At 40.2% G+C, this 20,017-nt stretch overlaps 2 protein-coding genes and 1 long non-coding RNA gene across 3 annotated transcripts in view; all 3 read left to right on the top strand.

Moving 5' to 3' along the window:
• The window catches only part of LOC140930449 (116 kDa U5 small nuclear ribonucleoprotein component-like), a 28,338-nt gene extending 24,630 nt beyond the window's left edge, over positions 1-3,708 (top strand). Inside the window, exons 29-33 of the mRNA XM_073380138.1 lie at positions 125-243; positions 341-435; positions 1,077-1,230; positions 2,095-2,202; positions 3,469-3,708. Of these exons, the coding sequence (XP_073236239.1) occupies positions 125-243; positions 341-435; positions 1,077-1,230; positions 2,095-2,202; positions 3,469-3,564 (572 nt within the window). The 3' untranslated portion in view covers positions 3,565-3,708. The remainder of the gene's footprint in view (positions 1-124; positions 244-340; positions 436-1,076; positions 1,231-2,094; positions 2,203-3,468) is intronic.
• Positions 3,709-6,145: 2,437 nt separating this feature from the next.
• LOC140930445 (uncharacterized) lies at positions 6,146-18,315 on the top strand. The gene is made up of 8 exons (XM_073380136.1): positions 6,146-6,497; positions 6,848-7,003; positions 11,530-12,267; positions 12,654-12,977; positions 13,961-13,996; positions 14,838-14,915; positions 15,691-15,912; positions 16,767-18,315. The coding sequence occupies exons 2-8, from the start codon at positions 6,904-6,906 to the stop codon at positions 17,072-17,074; spliced, it is 1,806 nt and encodes a 601-aa protein (XP_073236237.1). The 5' UTR covers positions 6,146-6,497; positions 6,848-6,903; the 3' UTR covers positions 17,075-18,315.
• On the top strand, positions 13,254-13,935 carry LOC140930446 (uncharacterized). Its single transcript, XR_012164853.1, has 3 exons — positions 13,254-13,503; positions 13,602-13,661; positions 13,776-13,935. It is a non-coding gene; the product is annotated as an uncharacterized lncRNA (long non-coding RNA).
• Positions 18,316-20,017: the final 1,702 nt, after the last annotated feature.

The following is a 20,017-nucleotide window of genomic DNA, read 5'->3' as shown; positions in this document are numbered from 1 at the left end:
CTGAAGCGTACGCGTCTCTTCGGGTTGAGGGCACGCTTTGTTTAATATTTTATCTCCAACCCATTTTCCGATACAATTTAAACCATGTAATCTTCCCATGATATAGTGTGAACATTTTTTACAGCTATACGAAACGTAAAGTTCAAGATCCTGGACGCAGTGATAGCTGGTGAACCAATCCACAGGGGAGGAGGTCAAATCATTCCAACGGCCAGACGAGTAGCTTACTCCGCCTTTCTCATGGTAAGCTACTTTCAGTTGGTCTCAAAACTTTACAACATTTGATACAGTGCTTTGCCAAATTATTAAAAATGGTGATTATTCTTTTTGTTGTTTCCAGGCCACGCCACGTTTGATGGAACCGTATTTCTTTGTTGAGGTCCAGGCTCCCGCAGATTGTGTCTCGTCTGTATACACTGTTCTTGCACGGCGAAGGTAAGTTCATGTATTGTCTGTGAATAAATGGATCAACATTTTTGTAAATCTTATCCGTGGTGCCTTGGCCTTGCCCATTAGTCGAGCTGTGAAAGCCGAGCGCAGAGCGTAAAAAAAAACAGAGTGAGCCGCGCAAGCCGAATGTGAAGGGGGAGACTGAAGAGAAATGTGATTTCCTGTAACCGCCAAACACATTTGATATAAGTAGAACAATTGTCCTGGGAAGAGTATTACCCTCCCAGCCGGCGAGTCAACTTGAGCGAGCGTTTGTATGAGAGAAAAAAATAACGACCCCTTTGCCCGAGCCAATAGCGTTCGCTCTCTGATTGCCTTGTTTGAGTTGACCCGCCTGGAAGAGGCAAAGTGTTTATATGGGGCTTTTATTCTTTATATTTTGGTTTGAATGTTTGAATAAGGGCCCGAAAACTTAAGGCCCCAGGACCCAAAATCTAACATTTGGAGCATCCTTCATCAGGGGGTATAACGACGGACTTTTGCTCGACGTGTCGGTATTTCAAATCCCTTAGACCTTTTGCAATGGCCAATTCACCTTTTAACAAGGTTGATGGAAATGATTGTTTTCCTTTTTAACTCGGTTACGTATAATTTGTAAACATTTAAGGTTTATTTGTATTTCTCAGAGGGCATGTTACCCAGGATGCACCTGTTCCCGGCTCACCGCTGTACACAGTGAAAGCTTTTATACCCGCCATTGACTCGTTTGGTTTTGAGACTGATCTGAGGACTCATACTCAAGGACAAGCTTTCTGTCTCTCAGTATTTCATCATTGGCAGGTAAACAATAATACCATGTCTATCAGACAGCATTGTTAGAAAGGATTCATTTTTCCTTTCTGCGCTGCCTGAGTGCAAATTGTTCGTTTCAGAATCTCGAAAAGCGAATGGGTAACGCGAGTGGTGGGAGCGAAGCCCGAGTCTTTTGCGGCTCGACCGCCACCTTTGTCTAGCTTGCGATTTAAAAAAAGAGACTGTACTCTTAAACTAGTAACGGTTGTATTCAATACGCGATATTTTTCTGGCGGTTTGGAATTGCTCTTTATTCAAGTTAGAAATTACTTTTTGTAAAAGTAAGTTGACAGCTAGGGTAGCCTCCGCGCTCCTGTCGCGCTTCAAGCGAAATGCGCGTTCGCTTCGCTTTGCTCATTAATTGCCTGTTACGCAGACTACAGCTAAGGAGACTTTATCTTCATTTTAAGATCTCTGAAATAAGTAAAGACATAAAACTAAGTGCTACCGCCACTTGCTCGTTAGTGGGGTCTCTGAAACGTTTTCCTAAGGCAGCTGTCGATGGTCAAATGGGAAGCTGTGACCAGAAAAGGGGCCGAATTTTACCCAGGGGGAAGGGAATGCTCCTCAGTAAAACTTAAAGTCTAGAAGCTCTGAAATGCAATTTCTAGATTCTAGGTATCTGTCTTTTCTTTTATGCTTATTGCGCTGTCTATGATACTCTTTGTTGACCACAGCCAACCAACGTTTCACTTTTAAATAAAATCTTAACAGACGCCGGTCTAACCGGCTTTTATTGAAACCTCGGTGAAAATCAAGCTTCACTGTTGTATTGTTTCATCGTCTCAAGAATTCTTTTAAATGGCTTCTTTTGTTGTAATTATTTGCCATTTTTCTTCTGTTAATTGATAGATCGTTCCTGGTGATCCCCTGGATAAGAGCATCACCATTCGTCCACTTGAACCCCAGCCAGCCACACATCTGGCCAGAGAATTTATGATCAAAACAAGGAGAAGAAAGGTTAGTATTGATCGTCATCTAGCAGTTCAGGCTTTGAATGGTGTAAAGGGACAGTGTCCCGATTATGCGCACGCGCGAGCGTCATCTGTTTTTTCTTCAAAAGACAATAGAACTGTCATATTGACTCGACAAGATTTCCTTCCGGACCGCACCGCCGACGGAGATTTGTTGTTTATATTCTCAAGTAATATTTTAGACTTTCGAAGAAGTCTTTCGTCTTATTTAAAATTTGGCTCGCGGCACGAAGACTCATCGCGATTTTATCGCTAGCAGGGCCGCCTCGCGACCCGAAAATCTCTTTCCGCTCCGGCTCGCTTTAAAAACAGATTTTCTAATGTGAAACTCGTGTCAGAGGTCAATTGTTCTAAGCCAGTAATATCTGCCTGATTTGCTCGCGTTCTAGCCTCAAACGTTTGAAAGACATAAATAAAAATGCAATCTCAACGCTTTTATTTAAAAGTTTACTAACGCGTCGTTGCAAAACATTCTGCTTCACGAAGCTCCCCTCCACAAGATCTCCTCAGTCACATCAATGTCTCCATGGTTTCTTTAGTACAGTCTTTATTGTGGCTGTTTCATTTCTGCGTATTCCTTTCACAATTATCTGAGCTTGTATGGAAGCTAGCAGAAGAGATAAGCCTTCATTCGGCATCAAAGCGCTTCCCATCTTTTGGTCCGCCGGCCAACGGCAATAAAAGTAACGCCAAAAAATCCAGATTTCGCCCAAATCGAAACTTAACAGGAACAATATATCATTGACTGTAATCCTGAGAAGTTTTAGTGTAGTATTGAACTCGGCCAAGCGCGATGCAAACGGATTTTCAAGGTTCTCTTACTCTCCTCGCATCTTTTGATTTCGGGACATCCTGTCCAAAAATCAAAGTTTGGTGCATGCGCAGTAACGGGATACTGTTCCTTTAAAAGTCCTTACCAGATCATTGCCTGTCGCTACGCTACAAGAGACATGCGAACGTAGGTTATTTATTGATGACGTTCCAAACAATTCACGCGGAAATGCAAGTACTGGCTCTTTAACCTAATGGATTAAATTTAGATTCGATCACTAGAAGAGAAAATTTTTGGTGATAATCATATTTCGATGTCCGTTTACTTCGTCTCAGAGAGAGAACGTGAAGTGTTTTGTTTTGCTTTGTTAGTGTTGTTGTTGTTGCTCGGACGTTAGAATATGCTTTTACCAGCAGTGTGATTTCACCACGCTATAATAATTACAAAAACATTAATTTTGAAATCGTTTTTCTTTTAAAGGGACTGAGTGAAGACGTCAGCATCAACAAATTTTTCGACGATCCTATGTTGCTGGAGTTGGCGCGCCAAGACGTCATGTTTAACTACCCCATGTGATTAAATCCGGAGGATGACGTCAGAGCCAGGCCTGTGACTTGTAGATATAGCTGGCTTACCATCTGATTGAACTTTAACTTCATGCATGAAGACGAAAACAAGTCGGTATGCGAAATAAAGATTGATAGCGGCGTTCATTCTTAACGAAAGCACCAACTCCCCGTTTCAATTTTTATGTTTTCGTTTTGCTTTTTATTCACATTTGTCGCATGAGGAAGTATTTTCAACTCAATCCGTGTCCATTAGTTGCTTACGATCATTGAACAACTTGCTGACTGCGCTGTATAGCCTCATACTACACAGTCGTTGCCTTGTTGGTGACGTACCTGTAGTTTGTATCGAAATCACGGCGAACTTGTAAAAGACATTCTCGTTCGAGGCTTCGTGGGCCAAGCCCAGATACTAGGGGTTTAGATGTACTCTTGCTGGTTTTGTCTTTGCACAGGAACTTCAGTAGAGGTATAAGTTAGGTCGCGTAACGCCCTTCATGCTTTGTCCTTGTAAATATGTTTTTTTGTGTGTTTGAATTTTGTCGTAAAATGTTTTTACAGGAAAAGATGGGAACTCTTGGGTTCTATTTATTTCAAACAGTAGATCTCCTTTTTGACATGGAGAGGCAAGTTGTGCAATGTTTAACCTGGTTCATAAATGTCTATCCTGCATGACAGGCGGGAAATGGAGAGGAGCAGAGGGAGAAGGACGGGGAGAAAATCTCCCTCTCTTTCTCTCTGCCCACCCCACCCCTGCCGCGCAGGCAATTAACGTCGAAATCTTAGCACTTCGTCACATGCAGGTAGTTAAGAGTTTAAGATACAACGACTTCGGACTACACACGTGTAAGGCGAGTTTTTCTGTGTTAAATAAACTGCTTTTTTCTTGAATTCTTGGGCGATTTGGTACTCAACTTTCCACACTAAATTACACACCGCAAGTTTTTCTGTGTTAAATAAACTGCTTTTTTCTTGAATTCTTGGGCGATTTGGTACTCAACTTTCCACACTAAATTACTAGCCTCCGTAGGTGGCGGTTTTGTCTGGCGAACGCGCGCGACCGAGCGGCACGAGCGGGTAATCTGCGATATTAAACCCCCAAGAAAATCTTAAGCCACATGGTAGTATCTATTGATAATGATCACTTGAAAGGATCCGCGTCGCCATCTTTCATCGGGTAACAGTTTGGTTTCTCACCTTCTTTTCCGTGACGCTTTAAGCGCATCCATTCATTTATGGAGAAAAGTCGTCCCAGTCGAGTCAACTTTAGAGTACTATTGCATGCTCTTCACGTGATCTGATTGTCTAAAACAGCACCCACAAATGCTGTGATTCTCACGCCTTGACTAAGTTGACGAGGGCGAGCCGAATGGTTTATGTTTGGCCCAGCTAGGAGGGTGTCCTGGCTAGGGGGGGTCACCCTTTTAGCCAAGCCAACAGTTAACGGTTCGCCACGTTTTGTAAGGAAATGTACGAAAAGTTGGCTCACCCAGGGTAGCTCGGGTATGGCAAGTTACCCTTCTATCCCGGACAACTTTTCTCCATTACAAACGCGGCCTAATTATTACCCAGTATTAAAATTAATTAAGTGAAACACGATGAGGTTTAACGCATAATTTGACAAAACCAAAAAGAAAAAAAATGTTAAACGGTTGGTTGGCTTTTGTCGGTTATTGGTTTCCGGACTTGAATTATTTGCTCTCAGCCAAATTTTCGATATCCACGATGAACACCGTTATGGTGTACACTGTACAGTGGCAAGTAGGTGACAGGCGTATTTCAATAACTTTGACCAGTAAACTACATAAATGGGTTTTTTTTCTTTACGCTCAGTAGGGGTGTCTTCTTATCCTAAAGGGACACGTGCTTTGAGCTCTCATTTGCTCTATTTTAGTATGTGTTGCTTAATATGGAAGGATATTTCCTCTAAATCGGTTCCTAAGTTTACATGTAAAAGTGGGTGCTGACGTAATGGCAGGATCAGGCGAGAAATTTTAACATTTTCATTCGTGTGAGGCTACAAACGATGGATTTCGAATCAGAATTAGAAGCTAATGAGTTATCTTAAGTCCGCCAAAGATTAGATGACTGTCGCGTAATCAGTGTTCGCTTAAATTTGGTTGCTAGTTGTGGATCGTGTACTAAACGGCGCAGCCTTGGAAATGAAGGCGTGCACATGACTAGGAACAGCCGCCTATTGGTCGATCCCCATTTAACTCTGATGTTTCTTCGCGCCTTTCCACACACCAAGCGACTATCTGTTGAGATCAAACATTTTTATCCAACCAGACGAAAAAGCCAACAGTTTGACGCAAATTTGTCGCAGGCTACAAGATACCGAGCAACTAGGAGTTATATTGTCACCGAATTTATATCGGACTGAACTTCAGACTGTTGATGATTCACCTTTCGTCTTTTCGCCAAGAAAGGTCAATTTAAGGTATATTCGCCGAGTAGTTCTTCACTGGTAGGTTGCAAGATGAATGACCATAGCGAACAAATGAAGAATTCCAACTTAGTCTATTGGAGCACAAAAAAGGCTGATCGCCAATAATAACTTCACAGTTTTGTTTTACGCCTCTCAGGTCAAAACACCCCAAATTATACTATTACGGCTGTTAAACCTGATACAATGTTTTTGCCACCCATATAAAGCAAACAAGTCAAGCGAAAAATCAATTTGCTTTCCTTGAAACAAAGGTAACATTACTAAGGTTAAGCTACCAAAAATTAGCCAATAACAGGGCGAGTTTGAGATGGGATTGCTCTGCTATGAAGTCACTTATCTTGCCCCCCTGTTCATGGCACCAGTTGATATTACTTCAGTTGTTTTCTGTAGTGCTTTCAAGTATTTGTTGATTATAAGCGATATCGAAGGAAAATGTTCTAAGAGGAAGTGAGTTTGTACTAAGGAAATTTGTAGACGAGGAAACCTATAGCAAGGTAAGTTTGCTAATGCATTTCTTACTCGTTAATGTTACTGGGAAATTGTAGCAGGCTTTTATGTGAAAGGCGTACCTGTTGAACGTTACACCGAAGACCAAACGCTTCAGTGATCTCCCTTGTTCAAAGTTTGATTTACTTGGTCAAACTTTTTGCGAGTTTACATCTCTCAATTTATATTCACTACAATTAAAATCCGTAAAGTTCAACTCGGAATGCCAAATCGTGCAAACCCTTTTTAAATTAGAAATTGCTTGCTTTGTTATCATAACAAAAAAATGTTTGGGGTGTTATCTTACAAGATTTTTATTCACCTGCTAAAATTTATAAGTTTTTGTTTTTTCTTGCAGGTTTGAGAATTCTATCTTCTACTGTATAGCAAGTCTGAGATCAATATCATTCTGTGATGTATAGTCTGAAATCCATTGTGGCGTTAAGCCTTTTAATATGTTGTTGGAGTTTACTGGTCGACATTCGACCCTCCTTTGCCATGCCAATTGAAGGAGGTAAGCATATAACCTGTTTGTTATTCCTTTTTTTAAAACATACTCTTTTCGTGTTGGTCTATAAGCAATTAACTATAGCTTTGACCCATTTTTCCCTTTCATTATTATGACATTTTCTGGTTCTTGTTTGTTGGTGTCTGTGGCTGAAACCATAATAGGAGCGCGACCGTTTAAACAAAAGGTCTTCTGTAATACGCTTTTCAAGCGCTGTTTGCCTTTAAGTATTGCTTAAGATTAAATTTGACTTTTTAAAACAACTTTTTACTGTCAGTCACTTGATCTGCGACTGGCAGAAGTACGTAGAAGTGATGTAACCCAAGTTGACAGCAGTTGTGAAATTTTGAAATTCTGATGCTTTATGGAACAGTGTCTTGAGAATTTTTTCGCCTTTCAGTTTCGTTGAAACCTTGCTAAAATTTTGTAGGGAAACTCACTAAATGTGAAAAATAGCCTATTGAACAAGAAACGAAAGGCACAAACTCTTTATCCAAGTTATGTGCAGAAGTGACTAAAATCAGTTACAGCCAATATGTCATTTAATGAAATGATCGTCCAAGGCAAAACGCTTTGATAGGATATTTAAAGAGAGTCAGACAGAGGAAGTTCTGTTTGGATATTGGGGCTTAAAGTGGTTAAATCATGCTGACAATGCCACGTTAATATCCTTCTTAATCTTGCGTAGTATTAATTCTTACTGAACTGTTTGATCTTTAGTAAATCTAGTAATACCTCACTTATCGATTCAAAACGAAACTATTGCCTTAGTGATAAGTGGCTGTTAAGAGTTCCAAGTCATTACTTTTTTTGCGCACCAGTAGGAGGACAACTGGAAAAATTCTGCGTTCACGTTGTCACGCTTGTTTGTTGTTGTTGCTTGAAATTGCATAACTATGGCAGTATGAAACAACCATTTTATAGGTCACGGTCATAGCACAGTTTGAAGTCGAATCTTAGCTGTACAACGTTTGGCCTTTAGTGTTGCTGCTTTCTCTATGGCGTAAACTGTGTCTCAAAGATGATATGAGGGAAGTTCAGTCTCAGAAAAGGGCAAGAGCACAGATATAGCACACATGATGTGAAAATAGATCCCCATCCACCGTTTGATACCTTGAAAATATTCGAGCAGCCGAGAGAATTTTTATGACCGAGTGTTAAATGCGGATTTCTTACCTTGATGTTCATGATGTTCAGTATAAACGTCTAACAATTAACACGCCCACGGAAGCTGCCACTAAAATAAACCTTGAATCTAAGTTACAAGTAAAAATGTTGCGTTTGCACTGTTGTGTAATATTTCCTTGTTTAATTTGGTCGGTTTCCTTCTTATCTCGCTTTAAACTTTTTACGATGAGCTATTCAAACACTGAGCCCCTGAAAAATCGAGCGGGCAACATAGGATCCAGAATAGAGCACCTGTGCGCCAAAGGACTGTTTGAATCTCGGGCGTACTTGTGAATGAACACTATTAATATCACGATGGCTACTATGAAACTGGTGACGAAGGCAATAGTTTCTTTTTATCCGTGTGTAGTAGGACAGATGAAAGGCGACAACTTTGGCGAAAGGTTAAAGCCTTGAGAGAGAACGGATAAATTGGGTTAATGTTAAATATATTCAGTTGACTATGACAAGGCGGAGAAACCTTGTTTCTACGTAATCTTCTTTCTACGTAATCTTGATTAATTTTGTTCATTAAGAGAACGTTAAAGTCGAAGTTGAATAATTGTTAATGAAAGAACAAGTGGCATCGCAGGAAAAGTTTATCACGGTAGCTTTTTCCTTTACTGCTTTTTTTTTAAAGTTATTAGGCTTAGCTCGGTTGTTTTAGTCGAAAAAGAAGATGACAAGTCCTAGTTATTTTGAGATTGTTGAATTTTTTCACAGACGAGAGCGCAGACAATTATCAAGATATGTACAAGCTAATAACTCAAAGATTACAGAACTTGACTCAATCAAATCAGGAAAATGATGAGAACTCACGGCGATCATTTGTTCTGAATAAAACCTTAAGTAACAAGGTGACAGAAAAATCGCCAGCGCAAAATTTCTCTACTATGAATTTGACGACGGTTTTGTCACCGATTTCAAACTTGACGCAAGTGAATCAAACAGTGGCTGAAAACAATCGACGGTCGTTCGTCCCATTAATGGCGAAAAGCTATGCTAAAAGTCCTCTTACAGGAAATGTAGTGGTGCGTACTCAGCTTGCAGGTACCACGGTATCGGGAAACCTACAAAAATCAAACTCGTCGATCAGGAATGCAACAGAAGGCAATTTACTGGGAGGAAATTCAGTTACCAGAGGCTGGCAGGCCGGTTATCCAGTGGGGAAGAACTTGGTGTTGGCAAACGACTCGACGAGGAATATTTCAGTGGGAAATAAGGCGCCGGTGAAAAATCGGGTTGGTATTTTAGTGGCGGGAAACAGACCAGTAGACAAGTCATACAATGGAAGCCAACCAGGAGCCACTCTATGGGTGGGAAATCCCTCAAGCGGGAGCACGTTGATAGGGAGTTCAATAGTGAGAGACAAACCAGCGACGAACGTTGTGGCAGGTGATTCACACGTTTCCAGGTTTTTGACTAACGCAGAGCATACTAGTGCTTCAGTGTTTCCTAATTCATACAACGCTGGTCCGTCGACCGTCCCCGAGGACCGAAGTGGTATTTACACAAATCTTTACGGGTATCCATCGACATACGACAAAAAGGATGTAATTTATCGCCAAGCTTCCACCGTGCATGATCATTCAACCTTGTACAACCACAATCCTAGTCAAACGACGGGTGCCTATCGAAATTACCAACATCCTGGCAACTATCCCTGGTCTCAATACTCAAATTACACAGGCTACCCAGGCTATGTAAGTTACTTAAATTTAAAAGAACAACAGACGCGGCGTAATTACCTAGCACGAAGACCTGGTTACCCAGGCTACCTAGGGTATGTAAGCTACCCAATTTTTAAAAAACAACAGACAAGGCGTGGATACCTAGCACGAAGACCTAGTTACCAAGTAGGTTATCCACGTGCTTTAAGGCAGGGAAAACAAGTTAATTACTCTACAACAAAGCAAGTTCACACCAAATATACAGCGAAGACTGTTGTCCAAAACAACAAAACAAGCAATAAGACTGATCAGTACTCTACAACTGAGGTCTCATCTAATTCAAATACTATACAAGAAAAATTCCCAGACAACCCTAGTGGGATAAATACACCGTCCTTGTTAGATCCCCTCTCCCGTGAAAATATGGATGCTGCAAGCTTCGGTTCAAGTTCAGGTTCTGGTTTCGAAGAGCCAGTTGAAATGGGAAACGAGGCTGACTTTGGAGAACCCCGGGAGCTTATTACCAGTGGAAGTGGTGACGAAAACGGGGATTTGAATACGAATCCAGTGTCTGATGTAGCCTTCATGTTAGCAGGCACGAATCATAAGCTGCGTCCTTTGTCAGTAGCAGGCCTTCCGAAGAAATTGACAAGAAAGCAGGCCCTTGATATCTACAAATCAGCCATGTACTTTGCGGGTCTAATGAAAGAAGGTGAGTGTTGAGGTTTTTTTTAAATTTAATCTCCAGGTGATTTGACACGCAGAATCAGAGTCAAGGCCATGTTTCAAGGCCAAAAAGAGAGTGGATGAACTTGGCGATTGAACAGTGAAATTAAATTAGAGACGTAAGCTCCTTCGTGATGCTGCCATCAGATCTTCTTGCAGAGAGAGTGTATTGCGCAAGCGTAGTGTTGGTTAGCATTTGAAAACAAGTAAAAACTATTAAAAAGCCGCCTGTATAGAGGATTATATTACAAGTTTAATTAGTTTGTGTTCTCACTTTGGAAATGTTTGTCTTACAGGAACTGACAACAACGATACAACCAAGCTATTTTGTGACGCTTCAACGCTTACAAAACAAAGTTGAAGAAACCTGAAAACAGAGACAATAAAATACTCTTATACCACGGCGTCACGGTAGAAGACAGGCCAATCACGCAGAAAGGCTCTCAGACTAGACTTTGCTAAATATATAACAGCAACCGATACAATGAATACATCAACAGCTACTAAAACAAAACCACTTTCTGCTACTAATAATTTACTGGAACTACAGCTGCAACAATCACTACAGCAACAGCAAAGAACACCAGTATCAAGTACTAGTAAAGACAGCAACGAATGAAAAAACAACAACAGTTTTAAAACAGCGACATTGGAAGAGGATCAACTTACCATGTTCTAATTTTTCCTTCCCTCACCTTTTCATCTCACTTCAAGAAAATTCACACCTTCGCTCAGACGGTGCGTGGTTACTGCACAGCCACCGATACCCTCTCTTTGAAAAATATCCATAAAAAAAACGTCTCTGTTTCGACCAGGCACTGTAGTCGACAAGTTCACATCCTCATTGCTTTTGGCCAATCGGAGCCGAAAATGAATAACTATGTACGTGTTAAAGAAAACGTGGATTTATAGGGTGAGACTGAGAGGTTGCTAAGGTGTAACATTGTTTATTCTTTTTGTGTTTTTCAGATAATAATGTAGACAGTAGCTCGGAGCAGTCTGACAATGACGATACAGATAATGATGATAACAGTGAACATCCATTCACAGACGAGGATGATGATGACGTAACTATAACTGACAATGACGTCAAGGAAGCTTTGGCGGCTTCCAGTGGAGAGTTGTACGCGAGTGGTCAAGAAGCAAGTGACGTGGAGGCCTCTGGTAGCCAATTGGAAGCGCCTGTTAAAGTGGTGCCAAGTACAGGGAATGACATGTCGACTGGTAAAAACGAGGCTCCAAAGGAAAGTAATGTGGTGGTTCAGAACAATGATAATGGAGCTTCAAGTAGCGAAATTGTAACTCCTGTAAGCAATGAGGTTCAAAAACAAGCCAGCGAACCATCAAAAGTAGAAAACAAACCTCAGCAAAACGATATCTCCTCTGTGGACGAGAAAGTAGAAAGTGATACTCAACCTCAGGAAACTTCGAATTCCAATAACTTAAGCCAAGCATCTCCCGCGAAAAGCAGCGCTCCCAAGGAGGAAAGCCAAGCGGTAGATGTTCAAACCAAGGAAGATGATGACACAGATACACCTCCTCCATTGGATACTGGAGCAAGTCAAGTGTCTAGTTATAAACAAACCAGTGATTCTAGGCAGTTGGACCTTAATACTCCGCCATCAGATGAAACTCTGATGAAAGAGACTCAGGCAAATTACGCCGCTGACCAGCAAGCTGAGCAAGTGTTGTCCAAGTTGTTGAAATGTAAGTGAAAAACCCGCTTGGGTATATGAACTATTTTCGAATTTTTGTTCGAGATTATAAAAGGAGGGTTGGTCCATGATCTTCAGAAAAAGAAGGAGGTAAACACTTCTCTCTTTCTGCACCGACGATCAATCTGGGTCTGTAAGAGTTTTTATTATTTATGATACTGGGAATTTCTTTCTCATTGAAGAAGCCACTTATGTAGAGGAGAAATATTTCATATCATCAACTGAGTTGATTAGTTGTCCTCGCTACTGTAAAATGTATCGAGAGGTGACTTATCGAGCTTTTTCCTTCGATATAACGATTTGATCAGACGAAGGCGGGCAAAAACCCGAGCATCACTTCCGATGGGGAAATAATGTTGTGGAACATTATTTTTTCAGCCCGGCAAAGAGGTGTTTATTCTTCGCCAACGCAGAGGGCAGTGATTTGCAAAGATACGACGCAGAAAATATTCTGTCCACCTAATCAGAAAATACGGATTTTAAACGCTGATTATGGTGATACAGGCAATGTCGGCTGTCTAAAGGAGGCCAATCCAATGCCGTCTGGACCGTGCCGCACGCCAGGCGCCTATGAGACAGTAAAGCGAGATTGTGAGGGATTTGATGAGTGTGAACTGTCCGCTAGTAATGATGTTTTTGGCGACGCTTGCCCTGATTCGAACAAGTATCTGGATGTAAATTACGACTGTGTCAATAATGCGGGTAAGTTTTGATGGAATGGTAAACTTTCCTGATTTCAGTTTCTGAAAGTGACCAAAGGCAGTGAAACTGTTAGGGCTGATTTTTGAAAAGTTTATCGTCTTTTTTTTCAAAATTCGTACCACCAACGCTTAAATCTTGTTTAGGAAATTAGGTAATAGAAAATAGCCAGAAGTGGTCCGTACTTGAAAAAGAGTTTTAAATTCGTATTGTTCAGCACACCGGACTTAGACGAAATAATTTTTTGTTTTTGTTTCATAATGAAAAGGCAGGACCCACCCTGCCTCACGTATCTAATGTGATCTCAAAACCCTGTTATGATTTAATTCTGAATAACCAATCATACTGGAGAAACACATAAGCTACCCGTAAACTAGACAGCTCGGTAAACTCATAAGTTGTCAAAATAGAACACTGGAGAGTCAAATTTCGGATTAATTGGAGTTTTTCAAACTGTACATAATGAGGAATTCTATGGATATCTTGTTACCATTTGTTTTCTTATTATTTTTAAATGATGTTTATGCAGGTATTTCAGTGACGAACATATAACAAGGCCTTTTTTTTTCTTGACCAAAATGTGCAAATCCTAGGTTGATAACCTATCGTATTTTCCTAAATCTTCAGCTCCTTCGCTTCACTGGTACGACCTCTGGAAATACCATTCTAACCCTCTCCACGAGAAAGGTTTTGATTTGCTTTTGTTAAACAACAGTTATTTCCTAAAAACCTTGGTTTGTCACTTACGCCTGTAAAGCTAACATTTTGTCTTAAACTTTGTCTTCGACTTTGAAAAAACAGTACGTAAAAAGTACGATTCGCCACCTCAGGATTTTCGAACATCGTCGCCCGGTCTTCGACCCATTGTTCAGCCTCCGCAATCTACCTTTCAAGGTTTTCATAATATGCTTACATCTTACTTTGTTTTTGCTCTTTCTTTGTGATAGAAATGTTGTAACTGATAAGCTGATGATATTGTTTTTCAGTGCCATATGCACCCCCTGTACCGGCATACGGGCAAGGTAGGTAACAAATGGATTTTTCGTCTTTGAAATTTCCAGTTGCTCTCGAAGATTCGTTTTTCCGTAACTGTTCACTTTCATATCATAGCTCAGTCGTCTTCATCCGATACGCCAGCCGCTGGGGGGATAGGGAGCTTTATGTACTAAGAATACTTTATTTATAAAAAAATGCATTGAATTAGATCTTTGAGTCTAAGAGGACCAAATTTTAAAAACTTATGATTAAGTTAACCCCCTTACTAAAACCCAAGTATGCGAGAACCTCTGAACCTTTTTTATATGTTAAGTTGTACTGGCCTTATTCTCAGACAGTCCGAGATCTCTTGCTCTAACGCCTTTTAAACTTCTGACAACAGTTGAAACTCCCGTAAGCGACAAACGAAAATACCAAAAGTTGGTAATCGTTCGTTGGAGGTGACCGCTTGCGCCAGTCATACCACAGGACTCTCAACTGGGAACACTTCTGACACACCTAGTTACAATACCAGCTACATTGAATATCAAAAACATATTGTGACAAGGATAGAACAAAACTAATTATGTTATCGGCTTTTTAGCGGTAGGAGAAGTGACCATGTTTCAGTTGGAAGCCTATGGGTTAAAAAAATACAACTTCCTTAACCGGCGCAAGTCGCCGTGGACTCACAGGATGGTTCGACTGTAACTGAATTAGTATCAGTCACAGAGAGAACAGTGAAGAACATCTCGAGGCTATCATTTCTTGTGCTTGTTTTACTTTAAGCGAACTTCTTCTGTGCCTCTGTGAAAGCTCCTAAGCCAAAATTAAAAATGTAAATAAAAAGTTCATTGTTTCTAACATCCTTTTTGTATTAACTAACAGCAAGTTACCAGCCTGCACCACAGTACGTCAATCCCGTCCCACCCCCAGTCGCGGCCTATGCACCGGCTCCTTATCAAGGTTTGTGTAGTTATTAAATAATCCATGATTTTGTCATAGATGATAGTCAATACGGAAGTATACATGCATGACAGACGCACCTACTTTTTGCATTCTTTCAGCATTTTCTCTGTGGTGTTTTAGTACTAAATTAAACTACCCAAAACAATAGTATTGGGATGTCTTAGGTTCGAGTGTTTTTTTATGTATAGTTGGGTATTCTGTGTCACTTCTGATTGTGTCATCTTTCCTTGATGTTGGTGTGTTTGTGTCTGAGTGGCCAAAAACTTGAACCATTTTTAAAGTTTGTATTTGTTTTAACTATTAGGCAATGGCAGACCTGCGCAACTTATTCAAAACGTTTTTGGGCAAATAAAAGTACATTTATTTACTTTTCTTTTTCAATTGTTATTTAAAGAAAACTCTCTTTATCATAAGTGCACCTACACGCTTTTGCCTGTCTTATTTTCATGGGTTTTTCATTGCCTCTTGTCGTTTTCATGTTTCATTTCGTAGAAATTCTCTTGTCCGACAAACGAGGTACTAAAAGTTTCTTTTTCTTAAACGCAAGAAAAAACTACGTGCCTTTTCTCCAAATTCTGTATTGATTTCATAATATTCTTCGTATTTGCTGTGGTTCACGCAAGAATTATGTCAGAGAAATGTACTGTAAAGTTAGAAGAGAAAACAGATAGGAAAAATATGCATGGTTATTTCTGCCCCTGTCTTGGACTTCAACAGAGGAAAGACTATGAATTCAACAAAATATTACGATATATAAATTTTGTATTACCAGCCCCACCGGCACCCGCGTACGCACCATCCATGGGACTTCCGGACATTATGCCACCAAACCCTTATGTAGCTCCTGATCCGTGTAATCCTTGCAATACATGCGCGCAATGTTCCTTACAAGTGTGTAGTCCATGTGCTCAGACATGCCAGCCCTTATCCTGTCCGCCGCGCATACCAGCAAAGCTACAGCCGCTGTGGCAACAGTGGAATGAAAGGACTGCAGGTAATTCCTTTTTCCCTTACATGATGTACGTTTTATTCCATTATCCACCAGAGGTAATTGGCCCTTTTCACACTAGAGACGAATTATACGTCTGAGACGGATAATCCATCTTCAAAATCCGTCAAAATTGACGGAAAACAGATGGACAAATTGAGGCGGATTATCCATCCGAAATTAAGACCGTTCCATTTTCGAATTAAGACGTATTGTCTGTCTGAGCCGCGTTTAACCAAGGGATAACCCGTCTCTAGTGTGAATACGGCCATTATCTTCATTTTCACCACCGTCATCATAAACAATGCCAAAGGAAAGTACTGCTCATGAAGTAGCTTTTGAATGGTCACATTTGAGGATTTCATCCTCAGATCAAAAAATTTAAAATCCCCTTACAACATAAAAAACAATAGCACAGGAAAGTACTACACAATAAAATTCAAAGGAAAATACATGGTAGTACTTTTAAAGAATTTTATAAGCTGAGGACACTGAAGAAGTTAATTTCTCAAACTCATTAATAATTCATTAAAAATACAAGCTGGAAATCAATGTTTAATGAGTGTTCGGAAATCAGAGGAAAAACTGCTCACTTTTGCATTCTTAATTTCTCCTTCTGAAATCAGTTTGTTTGAGAAGTAATATCAAACATTCGAAACAGTGTTTCATCACCAGATAAAACACCTCGAAGTTCGTCAAAAATACTCCGCTGCGCGTCTATTTTTCAACTCCCTTCTCGTTGTTTCATCTGGTGATAAAATACTGCGTCTCATGCTTGATATATTACTTGAAACAATATCTTACCATATAGATGGAAGATTATATATAATAGTCGCTTCCGTATTTATTCATTTTCTCAGACATGAGTCGCATGGAGATGGCCGCTTTGATAATTTCACCTCTTCCTAAGCTCTCTCCCACCAAAGCTTCCGAATCGACCGAGTCTTCGGGCGCTGCCGAAGGATCTGAATCTGGTGAGCCAACCCTTGACGAGGACGCTCTGTACGAGGCGAGTAAGAGGTCGCAAATTCAACGAATAATGCCACAGAAAAAGTCAAAGAAAACCACTTTAAAAACGCATGGAAAAAACAGCAGTGATCAAGAGTTTCTTAGAAATGGCGACTTAATGTCTTCGTCTGGTGACGCAAGTAGTGGCTCTTCAACGTAAAAGTCTTCGAGTGGGAAAATTCCTCGCGAGTCTTGGGATCACTTCATCTATAATTATATGGTGATCTAAAATCATAATATGTGGTGTGCAAGACATTTTAAATGCTTAATTTTGGAGGAAAGAGACCTGCAAAACCTAGAACAAAGCAACAGCATCTTAAATATAATCATGTGCATCATTAACGGCACACCATAGAGACTGCTATGTGACTCAGAGACATGCAAAACGATAAAAACATGCTTGGGTCAGGGAGGAAGTAAAAATGATAAAGGGACTGCCAAGAACGAATTGTTCATCTCAGATGAAAACTATAGAAACATGGGGCAGGATAACAGTTTTTTTTTTCGTTTTTAAGGAGACTTAGGAGTTTTAGAACAAATCTTTTAGCCCTTTTAGACGACCATCTCAGTGCTCTTTGTCTGTGAACATTCATATAGCTGTTCATACAGTAGCTCACAGCTTTGACGCACGCAGGTTCTCTCAGAATCAGCAGGATGTGTCTTTTTCTTTAAAATGTGGTATCCTTTCCTTATGTAATTTCTAACGTTTTATTAGCCATTTACGTATGTATAGGTAGCAGCAGGATTTGTAGCGGTATTTTGGCATAATCAATATAATTGAAAGATGTTTTTGTGAAATTTTGCGAGTAGCATTTGTTATTAGAAATCAGTCAGGTACAAAAAATGCTATAAATTGTTTTTACTGTTACCCAAGAAATTTCTGCAATTGTAACATGAAGCATTTCAAATTAACCTGAGATACAACTGCTTTCAGCCAATAAAAGTGAAGATATTTTTTAGATAACAGCATACAATGCAACGCCGGTATTTTCCAATACCTGGCTAACATCCCTCGAGTACCAATGAGCCTCTCAGTTGTAGCTTAATTGTTAAATTATTAAAAAGTGTTTCCAGCCAGTTAAAACGAAGGGGTCAAAAACTTGTTTTTTAGGAAGCTTTTGCATCCATTGTAATTGGCGAAGTCAGTCAAGTTTCAACTGAAACATAAAGGAATGGCTCATTTTTTAACCTACTAGGTGGACAATAAGGAAAGTATAGAGATGTTTTTAGTAGTCTAAAAATATTTAGGACTTAATGTTACCTTCTGAGATAGTTCTTACTATGTCCTATCAATGTATTAGAGCTCAATCAACTTTGTCAATTTCTATTGTCGATGTAAATAGGAGAGTAAAATGGCATGTTAATTGGAGCGTTATATTTTTAATAATAAACACGTGACACTTTTTAGCCGTCTCAAGAATAACATTGATGTCTACTTAAAGTCTCCTTCGCAGCCACTCGGGCCGGACACGCAATGCTGACCATGTTTCCGAGCGGCTGGGAAGGAGACTAGTCTTCTTATAATTAATAAATTGCATATGAACCTCTCTTCGTCTTGCTTACATGTACTGTGCTGTTAAGTAAGAGTAGGGACCTGAGCCTGCATTCATGGCCTCAGGTTCAAAAGATAAGCGCAGTTCGTTTTCTTTTGCACATTGCCAGGCCAAATAGATTATTTGGGTTGCACTCGCATCATGGTTATCTCCTACATATGCTCCTTGTTGACCCCAGGGTGAATTATAACTAGTGATTCATTCAGAATGTTTGTATTGTAGATGAAAAGTTAAGTGTCCTTCATTCAATCTAAAAATGGGTCAATGGGTAACGAAGTTGGGATCGCGAAAATTACATATTTGCCCAAAAGTGACTAAGACGGGGTCTATAAATGGCCACAGAATAGACTGTAATGGGGCAGGGGCTCTGAGAGGCCAGCGGCACATACCCAACAAAAATTAACCCAAGCGGCGGGAGAGTAACATGTTGCGACATTTGTCTGAGACTCAATGTTAGAGTTAGCTCTACTAGTCTTATTCTACTTTCCAGAATGGACTACAAGGGATTCATCATGTTGCTTTGTTTTTAATCAGTTTCTTTTCATCCGCTTGGTGAAACGAGACACTGCGAAGTAAATTTCAATGAAATTTGAAACGTTTGAATCAAACAAAAGGTCCCGGATGTTCAAGTGTTAATCGGCCTTAGGTAGACCTCTGCCCGTTTCAACGGTGTATTCAGTGGATAGTCTTTTATCTGGTAGGACGAGATTTCCATTTTTCTGTCAACCGCGCACACAGACGTTAAAAACACGGCGATGTGCTAATTAGCTCCTTTATCAGTCGCCCTCCTATGACACCAGTAATGCTGTCAACAGTGATGAGCTAAATGTGTGTGGATTGACGAGTGTCTTGTGGAAAGGCCGAGATGGATTTTTTTAACGACGCCTTTTTAATTACCACACACGTGAAAGCTTTGTGCTCTCAAGTATTTTAGGACTTCCCAAAAAGTAGCCCGTTGCATTCAGTTGTAGATAAATCAATACGCGCACCATCAGAAAAAAATGCATCTAATATATAGATTTAGCTAGAGCTAAAAACGAAAGCTCCTGTCACAGTTTTTGGTTCACTCCAAACAGTGAACTTAGAATTATTGCAAAGAAATCCAAAGATCTATACTTAGCTTTATGTGGGGACCATATGACGTTTTAGGCACGAGCTGCTGGTTTCAGAAATAAAATTGAACTTGAGCCTGTGATCAATTTATGCTTATAACTGGTCAGCGTTTCGATTAGTTGAAACCTGAACCCGCGATATTTACATCTTATGTGTACTGATCAGCGGATACCCTTTTCTGACACCTGTAAATTGACCATAACATGGACGTCGATCATCAAGTTGAACACGGGTTGCAGGCTCCCACACAAGCTTAAAAAAATCTCATTTCACATTGGTTGTCCGGTGATCCCGACGGACGGGCGGGTGGACGGATGCACGGTCACGTGACTAACAAAATATCTCGGATACATAGATTTTAAAATTTTCTTATCAATGGTGCATCGCTATGAATGGTGACAATGCTCTAAGCATGGCGGTCAAGAGGTTAACGCTCA

This window comes from Porites lutea, chromosome 3, assembly GCF_958299795.1.
Source record: "Porites lutea chromosome 3, jaPorLute2.1, whole genome shotgun sequence".
NCBI lineage: Eukaryota > Metazoa > Cnidaria > Anthozoa > Scleractinia > Poritidae > Porites > Porites lutea.
Note: the sequence above shows the minus strand (reverse complement) of the source record. Positions and strands in the feature narration are given on the sequence as shown.